The sequence below is a fragment of the Rattus norvegicus genome, chromosome 1 (genome assembly GCF_036323735.1).
Source record: "Rattus norvegicus strain BN/NHsdMcwi chromosome 1, GRCr8, whole genome shotgun sequence".
In the NCBI taxonomy this organism is placed as follows: Eukaryota; Metazoa; Chordata; class Mammalia; order Rodentia; family Muridae; genus Rattus; species Rattus norvegicus.
Genome location: NC_086019.1, coordinates 245,898,134 through 245,916,458, shown reverse-complemented (window position 1 = coordinate 245,916,458; position 18,325 = coordinate 245,898,134). Strand labels below are relative to the sequence as shown.

General features: G+C 41.9%; 1 protein-coding gene across 4 annotated transcripts in view; it reads right to left on the bottom strand.

The window, feature by feature from the left end:
• The window catches only part of Plce1 (phospholipase C, epsilon 1), a 309,112-nt gene that overhangs the window by 48,508 nt on the left and 242,279 nt on the right, over nt 1-18,325 (bottom strand). For all 4 annotated transcript variants that reach the window (XM_039108292.2, NM_053758.2, XM_063262806.1 and 1 more), the window contains 8 exon segments: nt 17,975-18,097; nt 17,753-17,889; nt 15,081-15,319; nt 13,106-13,167; nt 12,863-13,028; nt 3,882-3,989; nt 2,429-2,545; nt 1,061-1,219 (listed from right to left, as the gene is read on the bottom strand). In XM_039108292.2, the coding sequence (XP_038964220.1) occupies nt 1,061-1,219; nt 2,429-2,545; nt 3,882-3,989; nt 12,863-13,028; nt 13,106-13,167; nt 15,081-15,319; nt 17,753-17,889; nt 17,975-18,097 (1,111 nt within the window).

Below are 18,325 nucleotides of genomic sequence, written 5' to 3'. Positions count from 1 at the left end.
AGGTTACAGTCACTTCCTCCTCTTTCCCCTGACTTTTTCCTGGTTTCTGTGTATATCGAAGTAAAAATTCAAAATCAAGATGGTCATCACAGGGGTGAGAATACAATGCTTATATGAAATTTTTTTTTAAAAAAAATCAGACTTTTTCAGTCAGAAATTAAGTCTAGAAGTAAGGCAGCAGTGGGGTCTATTTTGCATATAATAATTGTAGGTAGATAGATATAAATAATGATATAACATCTTGTAAGTGTTTCAACTTGTGATAAGATTTTTAATGTACTTAGAAGTGGAGAACTAGACTTGGGAGTACAATACTCAAGAGGCTGAGGCAGGAGGACTTCTGTGAATGGAAGGTCAGCCAGGGGTTTCCAGAAAGACAAAAAAAAAAAAAAGTTAAACCAATATAAAATGCATGAGAAGTCCAACATGGTGGCTCACACCTTTGGTAAGAGGATTGGAGTTCTGGGCCAGCATGGGTTATTATAATAAGATACCATATCTTAATATTAATATTTTTAAAAATTGAGACAAAAATATGAGAGACACATAAGTTTTCAAAAGCCTTGATTTTTAAGAGCTTGAGGATCCTGGACCTGCCTGTATAGGCTGACAGTTGAGCACAGAACTCTTGCATGACGGAAGAGAAAAGGCCCTTTGTTGCCATTCTTTTGTGATACTCCAGATTCTCAGGGCTGCTGCTGTTGGGCCCTAGAACCCAAGTGCTCTCCCTAAAGAGGAGTATGTCACCTATTATGGGACTTGCAACCCTGATGGCTGGCTCCAGAGTTAAGAGTTACGCATTATTCCACTTAGAACAAATTAAAAACACGGAGGTATAGTCCACATGGGTACAATTTACAAAGTGAAACTTTAGGTTAGTGGGGGGAGAGGATCTACTGGTCTATGAATTAGAAATCCCCAAATCAAGTGTATCAGTTAAGAGATTTCAGTCTTCAAAACCTGTCTATGCAGCAAATCATCAGAAAAGTCCAAGTGGCATGAACTTCCTTGTCCCCCAGCCCATGGCATAGTCCTAACCTGCTCAGCCAGAGAGGAGTACCTTTTGTTTGAGGATGTCGACAGGTGTCTGATGGGCCTTTAGCTTCTTGTTTTTAAGAAGCACTTTCCTTCTAAGTTGGTCAGGTGAGGGAAGCATTGGGTCATCTGAGAAATCGGTCTCGAACAAGAACTTAGCCACCAGCTTTTCTCCAAACACACTCTACAAAGCATAAAGGAAAGCGTACCATGAATGCCTTCTCCCTCTACTTAATAAATTCACTTCTATTTCTTAACTGGCATGGCCATCTCGGCCTAGTTGGATTGTTTGAGAAATCCCAGGAAAAGGAACTAAGGAGATTGTTTATTCTCCCGGCAGTTTACCCCTGGAAGGAAGGGATGTATTGAGGGCAAAGGGGAAGACCTAGGTCAGACTGTGGAGGGAACCAGCTGTGAAGACTTAGCAAAACATTCTGGAGTCTAATGTAGCAAAGGGAAGCAAGCAGAGATTTGATGAGCAGCCGCAGTTCTGTAAAACCTGGTTTACTTTTCAGTAAATTCAGAAGCATAGAGCATAGAAACCTGGGGACAGACAGAAAAGATGAAAGGCAACAGGGAGGGAGCATTTATTCCAACCATGGGTGAAGAACAGATAGTATTCTCACAAGGACTTATGAAAATAAGTCCCCAAAGCAGAATGTCTCTCTTAAGGAGGTCATGAGTGGAGGGTAGACACAGGATGATCACTTAAGATAAGAATAGAAAAATATGGCAATTTTTATTTCTAGTTATTTATAAACAAACAAGAACAAAAAAAACAAACAAAAAAGCCATTGTGGCTTAGGCTAAGGCAATATGAAAATTCAGTTTTGTTGGTATTCATACTGGAGTACATTTTCCTGTTAGTGGCTTTCCTTCCTTGAGAACTATATTTCTACATACGCTTCTGTCACTGGGAGAATGGGTGGAAATCTGCTCTTTGATCTGTCTGCATTACATTGTATAAGGTAGTTTACTATTAGTAGAGAAAATGTTCTAATGGGCTAACTTGCTAAATCCCTATATGTGTTTGGGTCACAACAATATGTGACTTTTCCTGAAATGACTTTGGTTTTTTCATATAAAACTGCCAGGTGACATCTGATATTCCTGCTAGTAGTATCAGGAGTACTGGAGAACTGGTCTATCCTTACCTCCCAAGGCTTCCTGGAAAGGGTCAGAAGACCAGAAAACAATCCCTATACATTTACAGACAAAAGGGCGGGGCGTCCTAAACAAATCCAAAGCATTCTGAGCATTGCCATTTTTCAGGTCTGTAGAAATCTAACAGTCCATGCTTCATGGCTAAAGTCTCGCTGGGTTGTGGTCTACACCTGCCCAATTTAGATACCAATAACAACTAAGAGATAGTAGTGTCTTAGATGAAGCTAACCTTGAAAATTTCTGCCATTTTCCGTTGCTGAGGCAATGAGCAATGGTTCTCAATGGATATGATGATTGGCAGGTCGGAGGTGATGAAGGCACTGCGATCGATGGCTTCCACCACTTCCTGTGGGACCCAAACAGCTCGTTAGAGTCAGGCGTCTGTCAGCGTCATCAGAAGGCTGGTCCTCAGCCACAGAGAGTGCTAACTGTTGCATCCATCCGGTTCTGGATAAAACTGGTTTTTATCCTTTCAAAGGTCCAGGCACCTCTCTAGATTCAAGGGAAATTAATTCCAGGACCTCTGCAGACACTGCAATCTATACGATGCTCAGATCTTACATAAAAATGACATAATGTTTACATATCATCTCCCCACATCTATCTTCCCGCGTGCTTCAAATAATCGCCAGGTACTTAGCATCCCCAGCGCAATGTGAACACATCATTTCGAAATAATGACAAGAAAAACATGTCTAATCAAATTTACTATAGACACAAATTTATCCCACTTTTGGACCTATAGCTGCAGAGTTGAGTCCATGGATGTAGAACCCATGGCTAAGAAGGGCCAAATGTATTTGTAAACTAAGCAAGAGACTAGGCTATATCATATAAAGACATCAAACCATTCATGTTGAGTCTTGTTCCCATACTACAAGGAACAGCGGTTATTATGTTAAACTGGAAAAAAAATCAGTACATATTAAGACAGAACACTGTAAGTAAAAGACATTGCTTTTGTTATAGTTTGTGATATAGTGAAGCCCAAGACATATTGAAACAGTTAAAATATTATTTTCGGAGCAAAAGGTAGACATGTTTTAATGTGTATCTGTAAACATAGCCATTTGCTAATATACAATGCAAGAGTTTTATGAATGATAGATAGAAAACGAATTGAAGAAAAGTGCACTGTAGCTGCTTTCTCATATAATCTCATATAATAATATCCCGTCCAAGCCTAGCCACAGCTCAGAGAAAAATGATGTTACAGAGCTTAAGACCCTCTGAGCGAGGAGTAACTGCATAGCTAAACTAATAAGCTATGCGGACTATAAAATAATCTAATAAGGCCAACCTTCCGGGAAATCTATCTTCCTAGGTGGAACTAGTACTCTTTACTTTATAATGGTGATTACTTAATTATCTCCTGACACATAATATTTTCCCTTGTCAGTAAAGACAGCAGGATTGATGACCTTTAATTTCTCGAGGAAGAGAACAGCCCCTGTTTTTATTTATCGTTAGACCACATAAAAGTAAATAGCAACAATATCATTATGCTATAATATGAAGTAATGGCTATTAAAATTTTAGTTGAGTAAGGATCTAGTAAGGGCTCAAGATTACATCCTAGAAAAATGAGCCATTCAAGCCACTGCACACTGCAAACACTCCAGAAGTCTTCCAGATCTTAAGGCTTGTAAGATAATGTCCTGTGGTTTGACGGGAAGTGTTACCTTGAAGGGGATCTTGGTTGTCAGCGTATGTCCATGATAAATAATGGGCATCCCATCATCTCCATCCCAGCAGTCCAGCTCTATGCTTCTGCATCCTTGCAAGAGGACCTGCGTGAACAACGAATGAGGCCATCTCAGATGAGCATCAGGAGATAAAGCCTCAAACTGAACCCAGCACACAGTTCACGTCAGTCAGCATTTGAGCTGTGGATATTAAATAAAATATAGATACTTGTCACTTTGACCAGAGGCCACAATTAACATGGGCTTAGAGATGGAGAGAACAAATCAAGGTAAGAAAACTGTTTACCAGAAATGAAGATTTTTGGAAGGTAAAGTGGGTTTAAGAACATTGCCACTTTTTTTTTTCCTTTTGAAAAGTGTCTTTCATTCTTTGACAGGGAACATCTGAAAATTAGAGGCCACTCTCTCTGTGCTCCCCCAGACACAATCCCCTAGTCTCATTCTTCCCTAGTTCGGCAACAGAATACCAATTGCAACTCCAACCTCCACCCACAGATCTTCTGTGGCTCCCACAAACCATCCCCTCCTAGCCTCTACCCCCAATGCTGACTGCATCCTATCTCCCATCTCCAACAGGTCACACTTGCCAGAAGTGGATGTCTGTAGACCTCTTCCAAAGAACAGATCATCCAGACAAAACTAAACAGAAAAATACTGGAGCTAACAGATGTTACAAACCAAAAAGATCTAACAGATATTTACAGAACACATCATCCAAACACAAAAGAATCTAACTTCTACCCTGAACCTCATGTAATCTTCTTTTTCTTTTTTTTTTTTTTTTTTGGTTCTTTTTTTCGGAGCTGGGGACCGAACCCAGGGCCTTGCGCTTCCTAGGTAAGCGCTCTACCACTGAGCTAAATCCCCAGCCCCTCATGTAATCTTCTTTAAAATTGCCCAAATACTCAGACACAAAGCAAGTCTCAATAGATACAAGAAACCTGAAATAACTCCTTGCATTCTATCACACCACCATGGATTAAAGCTGGATATCAAGAACAACAGAAACAACAGAAAATTTACAAATTAGCAGAAGCCAAACTACTCTTTGCTGAATGAAAAATGGGTCAAGACAGAAAGAAATGAAAGACTTCCTAGAATTCAAAGAAAATGAATGCACAGCATACCCAAATTCCTGGGGAACAAAAGAAGCAGTCCAAAGATGAAAGGTCGTAGCACTAAGTGCCTACGTAAAACAACTGGAGAGAGCACACTCAAATTAGCAACTTAACAGCACACCTGAAAGCTCTAGAACAAAAAGAAGCATACCCAAGAGGAGCAGATGACAGGAAATAATCAAACTGAGGGCTGAAATCAATGAAATACAAACAAAGAAAACAATACAAAGAATCAGCGAAATGAAGAGTTGGTTCTTTGGGAAATCAACAAGATAGACAAACCCTTATCCAAACTGTCTTAGTTAGGGTTTTACTGCTGTGAACAGACACCATGACCAATGAAAGTCTTATAAAGCTCAACGTTTAATTGACGCTGGCTTACAGATTCAGAGGTTCAGTTCAGTGTAACCATGGTGGGAACATGGCAGCATGGTGAAGGAGAAGCTGAGAGTTCTACCTCTTCATCTGAAGACTGCTAGTGGAAGACTGAATCAGACAGCTAGGAGTAGGGTCTTAAAGCCCATGTTCACACTGATGTACCTACTCCAAGGCCACACCTCCAAATAGTACCACTCCTTGGGCCAATCATATTCAAAACCTTGACACAAAACAACTAAAAGTCAGATGAAGACTATGCAAATTAACAAAATCAGAAATGAAAAGGGGGGACATAACAACAGACACTGAGGAAATCCAGAGAATCATAAGATTACACTTTAAAACCCTGTACTCTATTAAGTTAGAAATCTAAAAGAAATGGATAATTTCCCCAATTGGTATCCCTTAACAAAACTAAATCTAGATCAGATCATTTTAAATAGACCTATATCCCCTAGTGAAATAGAAACAGTCATTTAGAAAGTCTCCCAAACAACCAACCAAACCAAACTAAACAAGCAAACAAAAATAAATGAACCAAAAAACAAAACAAAACAAAACAAAAAACAAAAAACAAACAAACAAAAAAACCCCTAGGGACAGATGGCTTTAGAGCAGAATTCTTCCAGACTTTCAAAGAAGCTCTAACACCAAAACTCCTCAAATTATTCCACAAAATAAAAACAAGGGAATTGGTATTATGATGCCACAGTTACCCTGATACCCAAACCACATAAAGATTCAACAAATAAAGAGAACTGCAGACCAATTTCCCTTATGAACATGGATGCAAAAGTACTCAACAAAATACTTGCAAGCCAAATACAAGAACACATCTAAAAGATCATCCACCATGATCTAGTTCCTTTCTCAGAGATGCAAGGATGCAACATATGAAAATAAGTGATATTCATCATATAAACAAACTGAAAGAAAAAAAACCCCACATGATCATCTTCATTAGATGCAGAAAAAGCCTTTGACAAAATCCAACACCCCTTCGTGATAAAAGTCTGGAGAGATTAAGGATACATGGTGCATACCTAAACATAATAAAGGTAATTTACAGCAAACCTATAGTTAACATTAAATTAAATGGAGAGAACTCAAAGAAATTTCAGGAACAAAACAAGGCTGACCACTCTATATCTATTCAATACAATACTTGAAATGTTAGCTAGAGCAATAAGACAACTGAAGGAAATCAAGGGGATACAAATTAGAAAAAAGAAGTCAAAGTATCACTATTTGCAGATGATATGATAGTATAGGTAACCAATCCCCCAAATTCTATCATGAAATTCATACAGCTGATAAACACCTTCAGCAAAGTGGTTGAATAAAAAATTAACTAAAAAAAAAGGTCAGGGGTTCTTCTACATACAAATGATAAACGTACACCAAATGATATTGTGCAAACTTAGCTCACCTATAGTCTCTGACTGGTTAAATAAAAGTGGCTGATGGCCAATTACTGGGAAGAATAGAGATGGGTCACAGGTAGGGACCACAGGCAGAAAGGAGAGGAAGGGGAGAGGGAGGGGGTGGGAGGGAGAGAGGGAAGGAGAGGAGGAGGAGGAGAAGAGGAGGAGGAGGAAGAGGAAGAGGAAGAGGAAGAGGAAGAGGAGGAGGAGGAGGAGGAGGAGGAGGAGGACCAGGAAATGGCCTGATGGTACAAGTCCATTACAGACAGGACAACTATTGGCAAATAACTTTGGGAGCACTGCTGGGAAATAGCCAGGCTAGTGAAGAAAAATAGATTAAGGGTAATGTGATGGTTTGCATATACTTGGCCCAGGGAGTGGCACCATTAGAAGGTGTGGCCTTGTTGGAGGAAGTGTGTCACTGTGGGAGTGGGCTTGGAGAACCTCCTCCTAGCTGCCTGAGGATGCTGTCTGTTCCTGGCTTCCTTTGGGTGAAGATGTAGAACTCAGCTCCTTCTGCACCATGCCTCCCTGGATGCTGCCATGCCCCCACCTTGATGATAATGGACTGAACCTCTGAACCTGTAAGCCAGCCCCAGTTAAATGTTGTCCTTTATAAAACTTGCATTGATCATGGTGTCTGTTCATAGCAATAAAACCCTAACTAAGACAGATAATCACCCAGTAATTGTGCTAAAGATGACTAAATAAATCAACAAGACTTTGTCCCAATTATTAGGGGGTGGATGGCCACGTCATAATAAGAACTAATAGAGTTATTAAATATCCAACAACACTTCTCCATTGCTGGTGGGAGTGTGAACTTGTACAGACACCGTAGAAATCTATATGGATTTTTCAAATCAATCTACAGCAAGACCCAGCCATACCACTCTTAGACATATATCCAAAGAGTGATCTTATTCATAAGAGTTGGGAACTTTGGGTGCATACTCAAGAGATTTTGTGGGCAGACTTGGGGTGGGTGGGGAAAGGAATGGGGGAATAAGCTGTGTGTGGGTCAAGGTGGAGTTTGAAAAGAGAGTGTTGGGAGAGATGGCTGGAATTGGGGACACATTTGAGGAGTGGTGTGGAAACCCGGTGTGGTGAAAACTTCATGGAGTGGATGAAGGTGATCCTAATGAGGTCTCCTAGTGATGGTGGTATACAGAGTCTGGCCATCTCTTGAGGCCAGGCAAAGCTTCCATTTACAGGACTAGGCAGCACTTGATTGAGTTCTTGGTGAAGGGGGTCCTGTGGGACTCCCCAAACCACACAGGCTATTGCTAAGACAACAGGTTGCTCTCTGCGAACTGACAGTGGGATCCCATTGAGGAGGACAACATTCATACAATTCACTGAACATAGAGTAGTCGAGCTGGTGTCTAAGACATATGGTGTGAGAAGGCTACTGAAAGACAAACATGGGTCCCAACCCACTCACAAAACCTTTGACCTATAGTCTGCCTTGCCTGTAGAATATGCTAGGGTAATGGCACTCACAGAACTTGTAGGAGTAGTCAATCAGTGTCTGATTTGACCTAAGGTGCACTCCATGAGAATGAACCCACACCCAATATTGCTTGGATAGCCAAGAACTAGAGGCTAGATAGTCCAGAGACCTAGAGTAAAAACCGGACACTCCTGGTTTTAAAATAAAAATCAATAAATTTTTTTCCTAATGATATTCTGCTATACTCATAGATCAGTGCCTTATCCAGTTATCATCAGAGAGGCTTCCTCTGATGGGAAGAGATGCACAGAACCACAACCAGACATTACGTGCAGTGAGAGTCTAAATTGGAGCCTTCCATCAAATCCTTCCCGTCAGAGCGCAGGGAATCCCACGGAAGAGGAGGCAGAAAGACTGTAAGAAAGAGAATATGGAGGATACATAGCCCTCTGAATCAACCAATCAGGGCACATGTGAGCTTACAGAGACCGACACAGCAAGAACAGCGCCTACAGGCATCTGCACCAGGTCTTCTGTGTATATATTATAGCCATTAGCTTAATAATTTGATGGGACTCTGACTGTGAGAAAGAGTGGGTCTCTGACTCTTGTGCCTGTTCTTAGGACTCCGTCCCCCAGTTAAGTTGCTGTGCCCAACTTTGATATGAAGGTTTCTGCTTCATTTTACTATATTTTATTTTGTCATGCTTGGTGGCTATCTCTTAGAAGCCTGTTTTTTTTCTAATGAGAGACAGAGAGGGAGGAGATCTGGAGGGGAGTGGAGGGGAGGGAGGAACTTGGAGGGGTTGAGTGAGGGGAAACTGTAATCAGAATATATTGTATGTGAAAAAACTATTTTCAATAGAAGAAAAAAGGTAAAATGCAATTAGCATAATCTGTGTCTAAGGAAATGTTAGTAGAGGTGAGGGTGCTGAGCTAAAGCCTTGGCCCCTAATAAGGTGACTAAACATTTACATAAATCAATATCCAATATTGATATAACCTCTTCCATTAAGACCCAAATTCCACAACGAGAAAGCCTCTTTGCTATCAAAATGTAGCCTGTAAGAAGACTAGAAGCAAAGAGCTATCAAAGATTTGCCTGACTACGTAGGCCTGGGATTGCATCCGGAGCAGGGCCATAAGCTCCCCTCTTCCCTAGGCATAGCAGGTACCAGCAGTCACTCACACACTGCGCTAACCCCAAGCTTGGACATATTATCTCTCAGCCTCTTCAGCAGACTGCTGCAAAAACCTGCCTGTGGTGCTGTGAGACGGCATCTGTTGGCTACGCTGGATCTCAGGCTGGAAGCAGCTCTCTCGACACACTTTTGTGGACTGCGGCTTTGCAACATCCGTTATCTGGAGCAATCTCATCTTCCCTAAACTCATCTGCAGACTGTCTTTAAAATGATCACATAATGAAAAGGTGACCCAAGACAAGGAGCTGACTGTCTGCCATTGAGCTGATACAGTGTGACTTGAGAGTATATGTAATTATTTCCACATGACAGTAATCTATTATCGGGATGTCCCGGCCACTAGAGTTTCTGCAAGTAAACGTGGCAGAATGTGCAGGATTTTTAATGCAAGATTCTAGAAAGGCTCTTCCTATGACTTGGTATAGTTTGTGGCCTAAAGTCCCAAGACCATCGGTTATGGTTGGTAGCCACGGTGTCTATGGTATACTGCCTTGGCCTGAAGCTATGTAATCAGCTGCAAATGTGACGAGCTAGCCAACTGTGGTCAGCCACTGGTAATAGGGATTTCAATATGACGGGGTTATAGGTCTTTGCTAAAGTCTCTCAACCCAGCGTCTCTGTATTAGGGTAGAAAAGGAAAACTGGGCTGGAAATTCCAGGTAGGAAGGACAGGGCTTGTTTTTGTTTTCCATCTGCTCCAGAGAGAAACTATGGGGAGTAACTGAAAGGAGAGAAATGAAGCAAAGGAGATCTTCCCACGGTCTAATCACAACTGTGAGTCCATGTGGGGAACTCTGTGCCTTGGTCAAAAGCTGAGATAGTCTCTGCTCGGGGTAGAATATTAAGGAATTTAAAAATTCTTGAAGTCAAACAATGAATTGGAAATCAAAGCTCAGGAATGGTCCTTGATTGATTTCCTGTGAAGAATGAGCACATAGTGTGTGTGTGTGTGTGTGTGTGTGTGTGTGTGTTTGTGTGTGTGTAACTATGACTATGAGCTTGTGTATACATATAAAATATATAGAACAATTCAAATATATATTTCCTACAGAACAATGGATTTAAAATTTTAAAATTTTAAATTTTAAAATTTGCACTTAGTGATTGATTGGTGTGTGTGTGTGTGTGTGTGTGTGTGTGTGTGTGTGTGTGTGCGCGCGCGCGCTCATATGAATGCCATGGCATGTATGGAGGTCACACAACAACTTGGAGGAGTTCTCTCTTACACCATGTGGGTTCCAGGGATTGAACTCAGTCATCAGGTTTGGTAGCAAGTGCCTTAACTCACTGAACCATCTCCTTGGTTCCACAAACTTTTTTTTTTTTTACTTTGGAGCTCTTTGTGGAAATAAATGACCATTATGTGAAGCCCATAAAAGATGGGTCAGTAGTCCTGTAGCAGAACTGGGCCATGATAAAGTCCCTTCTAGCTGTGGCTTACTCATTTCAGCATAAGCAGCTGAAGACCCTTGGCAGAGTCCTAGTTTGAAAATCATTACTATGAGGACACATTTTCATTTCCTAATAAAAGTTCCTTAGAATCCAGAGATTAAAAAACATCATCTGAAATATCATCCTGAGTGAGGTAATCCAGTCACAGAAAAACACACATGGTATGCGCTCACTGATAAGTGGATATTAGCCCAAAAACTCGAATTACCCAAGATGCAATCCTCAGACCACAGGATGCTCAAGAAGAAGGATTACTTCTTAAAAGGGGGAACAAAAATATTCATAGGAGGGGATATGGAGGCAAAGTTTGGAGCAGAGACTGAAGGAATGGCCATTCAGAGCCTGCCCCACATGTGGCCCATGTATATACAGCCACCAAAACTAGATAAGATTGATGAAGCTAAGAAGTACATGCTGACAGGAACCGGATATAGATCTCTCCTGAGAGACACAGCCAGAGCATGTCAAATATAGAGGCGAATGCTAGCAGCAAACCATTGATCTGAGAACGTAGGCCCCCCATTGGAAGAAGGATTAGAGAAAGGATTGAAAGAGCTGAAGGGGCTTGTGGCCCCGTAAGAACAACAATGCCAATCAACCGGAGCTTCCAGGGACTAAGCCACTACCCAAAGACTATACATGGACTGGCCCAGGGCTCCAACTGCATATTTAGTAGTGGATGGGCTTGTTGGGCACCAATGGAAGGGAAAGCCCTTGGTCCCAACAAGGTTGGACCCCTAGTGTAAGGGAATGTGGGGGGTTTGGTAAGAGGGGGTGGATGGAGAGAGGAACAAGAAGAAGGGGAGAGGGAAGGGGAAGGCTTATGGATAGGAAACTGGGAAAGGGAATAACATTTGAAACGTAAATAAAGAAATATCCAATTAAAAACAAATTCTAGGTTTTTTTTCTTTTGCTTGTTTTTGGAAATAGTGTCTCTCTGTGAATCAGGGCCCTGGATGTGGTGGAGCTCTCTCTGTAGACCAGGCTGATTTTGAACTCAGGAAGATACGCCTACCTCTGCCTCCTGAGTGCTGGGATTAAAGGTGTGTGCCACCATGCCCATTCTGTGCTAACAAAAACTTTGGGGGAAAACTGTGTTATAGGTCTACCATGTGTACAGGATCAATCTGGAGAAAAAGGAATTTCACTGCTGGGGAAGAACGATTACAATGGAATTAGTTTTCTAGCTTGTACTCTCTCACAAGCACAAAACCACACACTTGCATTCCCTGGACCTAACCTGGCTCTTTCCTGATCTCTGGTAGGAGTTGAGTAAATGCAGCTTAACAGAGAGAGATGGGCAAATGACTGAGAGCTGGCTGGTGGGGTCAAAGGATGTACTTTTCCCAGTCTGGAGAGCCCACTGTTTCCCAGAACATTCCCAGGAATCTCAGCCTGGACGAAACAGCCTCCAGCCTGTGCGGCTTCGTTAGTTGGTTGCCATAGGGACGGATTGGTTGTCCAACAAATGGCAAAGCAAAACAAACCAAACAAACTTTGGGGGATTAGCTCTGCAAGAAAGTTTGCATTTCCACTAAGCTTTCCCACCACAATGTATTGATTTATTTAGCATTTAGTGAAGCGATTGGACGGCTTTCCCAGGGGAAAACTTAATTTTAGTAGGAGTAGATCCGACTAAGATCTAAGAGCTATGAGTCGCACACAAACACTTTCTTTTTTCTTTGCCTACAAGTATAGATGGGGGGGGGGGGCGGGAAGGGAGCAAACAATCAAAAAGGCAGGAAAAAAGCAAAGAAAACAACCGCTGTGTGTGTAGCCTGTTTTCCCACACTTGATGGCTCTGCGTACTTCTTTCTCATCACGCTTTACTAGTTCTTCACAGGGGTCTTGGGGGCAGATGTTTTGTGAGTTGGGGGTTCTGAGGTAAGAGCGCTTCCCCAGAGCCACACCGCAGTGGAGCTCTCTGTACCTGGCTGTAGAGCTCCACAGAGGACTCCCCCTTGAGCTGATGGCCGGTGAGGTAGGTGTTGTGCGAAGATTCGATGTAATAGTAGGAGAGGGGTAGCTGCAGGTCTTTCTTGTTCTCCCGCGACTCGTCATTTTTTGAGGCGAAATTGTCTTTATCCATCAGAAACCTGGGTGAAACACATGTTCTTAAGAGTGCGTCAGAGAAACCTGGGACAGAAGAGGGAAAGGCGGTCTGAGGAGTTACCTTGCAAACCCTTCGAAGGACAATAGACCTTGATGACACATGCTGATGTTGGGCTCGAACTTCTGCAAGAGGTTTGGAAAGAGATGCTTTTTAGGCAAAGGAAACTAAGCAGGAGAAATAGCACCACATTTTTTAAAAGAAATGTTCTGTTTTCATTAGGAAACGTCTAAACCAAATATTTGAACTAATTTAGTTATATAGTGGCAAATTGTAGTTTTTAGTCCGAAAGAAAATATTTATTATACGTTGAGTTTGTTATACCAAGCATATTTATTTAAGAGGGGAAAAAAGGTAGCAAGAGAAAAGAGTAAGGCTGACTTGTATGAAAACACAGTGAGTGCATTTATTAGTTGAGGTGACAGTGAGGATAATAAAAGCAGCTCCCGTCCAGCAGTCCAGCAGTGGGAGGTGGGATGTGGTGATTTGCTTGGAGCAACCCCACCAAACACACTCTCAGTGACAGAGTGCTCAGTTTCAGCATCTCTAGGGGTTAAATCCAACGGGTACCCAGCTACTCCATCCTCGGATCAGAAGATTAAGCTAATTCTGCTGTAGGTTACCCTGCCACATCAAAGTTTCACTCTCTATAGCTGCCACCCGATGGCTGGGCTCCTGGGACAGTTTCTGCTTTCTACCCATTGTCTCCACCCTTCATCAGCACAGTTTGTTGACAAATGGGCTCACATGGGCCTCTTGAAGCACAGATCATGCACCCTCTTGCTTGAAATTTCTTAAAGCTTCCTGTCTCACAAGGACAGAAGTCAACCTTCATCTGTCCTGCGGTCTAAAAGTCCTAGAGGAGTTGGTCCTGGGACGCCTGCCTGAAATCGCATCTGCGGGTCCTGCCTGGCTCTGATTATCATGCTAGCTTTTTGATGCTCCTCATAAATCCCCAGCTAGCTCTTGCCCCAGGGTTTGAGCTAGCGGCTCATGTTTCTCTGAGGATTCTCCTCCTTCGGAACGTGGAATGATTTCCTCACTCAGGGCTTGGCCCGAGTGCTGCTCTCTAGCTCAGCCTTCCTGGCTCCCCCTTTCCTTACCTTGTTCACTCTTGAAATTGTGTATATTTGTTTGCTGTTTGCCTCACACACCAGAAAGTAAGCTGTGTAGAAGAATGAGACTTTCCCCAGTACTATAGTCCCAGCTCTTGGAACATGGATTACAGAGTAAGAGCTAACAAATGCATGGTGAGTAACAGATTGAAACTCTAGACTCTTGTATGTGTTAGAACAGTGAGAAGGAATTGGGACCAAATTCCTTGTAATTGTCATTGGGTCCTACACTGATCATAATGTAAGAATACCTACCGAGTTGGCATTAAAAAAAACAACTCTATTTCTGCCCCAGATATGTAGAAGTATAGACAGGGAAAAATGCTTAACATCAAACTATTAGACCAGCCAGAAGTATGTCATACATGTGATATCATACACATCATACATGTGATATCATACATCCCATACATATGATACCATACATGCCATACCTGTGTTACCATCTATGTCATACATGTGATACTATACATGCTGTGCATTTGATACCATTCATATCATACATGTGTTACCATCTATGCCATACATGTGATATACATGTGATACCATACATGCCATACCTGTGTTACCATCTATGCCATATGTGTGATATCATACATAAGATATCATACATGTCATACATGTGATACCATACATCCTGTACATATGATACCATACATGCCATACCTGTGTTACCATCTATGTCATACATGTGATATCATACATGTGATAACATATATACCATACATGAGATACTATACATGTCATACATTTGATACCATACATGCTGTGCATTTGATACAATTCATATCATACATGTGTTACCATCTATGGTAACATGTGATATACATGTGATACCATACATGCCATACCTGTGTTATTTACCACTATATCATACATGTGATATTATACATGTGATACCATACATGCCACACATGAGATACCTGGATGATGCTGAGGATTTCATCATATGTGCAGTGTTCTCCTTGGCAATTCACCAGGAAGTCGTTGAGCTGGAGTATGCCGACCCCAAATATGCCCAGGGACGTGCTTTCAATCCCAGTGCCATTAGTCACAATGCTTGCAGCAGCAATGGCGTCAGATATCTGCCTCTGGTTGTCAGAAAGCTGCTGCTTACTCTTCATGAACAGCCCCAAGTCGGAGACGTTTCTAGTCAGCAAATCTGAAACACAGCCACCCACAGTCCATGGATAATTTGGAAGCCTCTGTGACAGAGTTCATTGATATTATGAAGTCAATGCCCCGATGAAGCTCTAATCTGCCCAAATAAGGTGCCAAACTCAGTGTGAGTTTCTGGCTTCCCATAGTAAAGAGAAAACAAAAGAAATGAATGAATGAGTAAATGAATGAATGAATGAATGAATGAATGAATGAACGAATGAAAGAACCTAGGGGCTGGAAAGATGCTCACAGAGATCCACCTGCTTCTGCCTGGCATTAAGGTGTGTGAACCATCACATTTAGTCCCAATTCAAATTTAAAGGAGATACTTTAAAATTTACATGTGTGTGTGAGGGGTTGGTAGGCTATGTACACGTGAGCGCAGGTGCCCTTGGAGGCCAGGGGTGTCAGACTCTCTAGACCTAAGGTTATAGAGGATTGTGAACCACTCAATGTGGGTCCTGGATACTGAACGCAGTCCCCTGGAAGGGCAGTGAATAACTGCTGAGCGCTCTCTCTCTCTCTCTCTCCCTCTCCCTCTCTCTCTCTCTTTCTCTCTCTCTCTCTCTCTCTCTCTCTCTCTCTCTCTCTCTCTCTCAGAGTAACTGCTTCTAATCTTTCCCTTTAGTAGAGACAAAAGAAATGTGATCTTGAAGGTTTCTGTATCTTAAATCTGTAATTATAACCATCTGTATACAGATTTTGCATCAATACCATTTTAAAATTCATTTTGGCACATAATCAAAGAGTAACTGCCAGACCCTACGTCAAGAGCATGTTTAGTTCAGCAAGAAGCCACCACACTGCCAGTTTGTTTATTTTTAATTTAATTTTGTTATTTTAATTCTAACCAGAAGTGTTCTCCTTGCTCCCCATTGACAGGTCTGGTTGGTTCGATTTTAGCCATTTGGGAAGTCAATGTGCCAATATCTTACAGAATAAAACAGAGGCTTGCCATGCAATCTAGCATTCTCAGGTACTTAGCCAAAAGGTTACAAAACATATCTCCATACAAAAGTATGCATGCAGATCTTGGTAGCAGCATGTCTATGCAATGGAACATATTCAATTTAAAAGTAAATTGGCCATTAAGTTGCAGAAAGTGGGGGGGGGGCACTGTAAACGCACATTGGCTGGAAAGAAAGTCATCCTGAAAAGCTACATACTACAGGATTTCAATGATATCACGTTTCCTAGAAAAAACACAGTTATGGCTTTTCTATTAACAAGCTTGGTGGCAGCCTAGGGATTACAGGGAAGGAGGGGAAAACTCAAAGGTGAGACAGAGGGGATTTCAAGGAAGCAAAGCGACTATGCCTAGTGCAGTGGTGTGTACATGTCACTGTCTGTAAAAGCCATGGAATGCACAGCCCTAAGGAAAACCATGAACTCCAGTTACCAATACGCTTTGATAGTGACTGAATTGTACTTTTCTAACATAGCCAAAGTTTGCACAGGCAGACACCTACACAGGAGTGCAGGGGGCTGGTGTATGGGAACTCTGATTTCTGCTCATTTTCCAAAAACCTACAATGAATCTAGAAGATAAAATGTAATGATCTAAAAGATGCAATTACCTGGTTAGTTTATAGGTATACATGTTTTGATGGCTATACAATAACATTTGAAATGTAAATAGATAAGATAATTAATAAAAACAATAAAAATAAAGAGTCAATATTTATATAAGGACAACAGAAGGTTATAAATAATTATGAAGGAAGTATATGTGTGCATGTGTGTGTATATGTGTGCATGTGTGTATATGTGTGCATGTGCATACATGTGTGTACGTGTGTGCATGCGCATGTGTGCGTGCATATATGTGGGTGTTTGTGTGTGTGTGTGTGTGTGTGTGTGTGTGTGTACTCTTTTGTGCTTACAGTTCTATCAAGAATTTAGGAAAAAAATAATAGGCTTAAAGTTCATAGATGACTAAAACGGTATCAGTGGAATAGAAGGAGACATTCTGGTTTACAAAGAAGGAAGAACATTCTAGGTGTTCAGCTAGGAGCACTCTGCTGAGGTCACCAAGGACTCCCCTTGACAAAGCACAGACAATCCCTGCCTGGGCCTGAACAAGTACTTACCCACAGGTAAGAGAGATACTGGTTTCTCAATTAAGACACAGTCCATACCTTAAGGACCCTTGGAAATGGTTGGGAAAGGGTGCTAGGTGGTCAGGGTGACTGGAACATTCTTAGTTAAACAGCCCAATTTTAACTAAGTGCCAAAAGCCCATTTAGTGATGGATTTTCCACAGGACCTGCCTACTCTTCACCACCAGATGACTGTGGAAACAATTCTCAGTTTCACCAAGCTCTAGGTATCTGGCACACCATGAGTGACAAACTGAAATGTATGTGACTGGATCTCCTACCTTGGTGTTTGGAGAGAAAATTCTCAAAGGGAAACTGTAAATTGTTAAACCAACCTAGGTCAGGCTGAAGGTCATTGGTATTTTCTTCGATTGTCAGGTTGGTGTACAGTGGGGCTGACTCAGAAGCAGACCGATTGCAGGGTACAGAGTAGATGTCAAAGATGTCCTTCAAGTCCTTGCGGCTCCTTATGCTGAGAATGGAAAACACTTCCCCATTTAGCACTGCCATCCAACTGTGGGTTTGAGAAAGAGTTAAGAAGAACGACCGTGTCCTACCTGAATGATTTGAACAGCTCGACAAATTCAATGAAACTCATGTTACTGTCTGAGACCATGAAGCTCTGGAAGCCTTTCATTCCTCCTTTGATCCGCCCGTGCCAGCTGCTGCTACTCCAGGCACTGCAGAGAAACATGGCTGTTACCAGCAAGTACACACCCCGAGTCACTGCCTCAACAGAGAGGCTCTGATGACAATATGTGCAAAGGAGGGGGGGATGAGGCTATATCCAAGACTCATGTCAGAGGGAATAAATATGTACTGGTAACTGTTTCTAGCGTACTCGACTGGGACAGAATGCTGGGGTTAATATCCCTTCATTAATGGAACAGTTCTTTTAAAAGCACAGA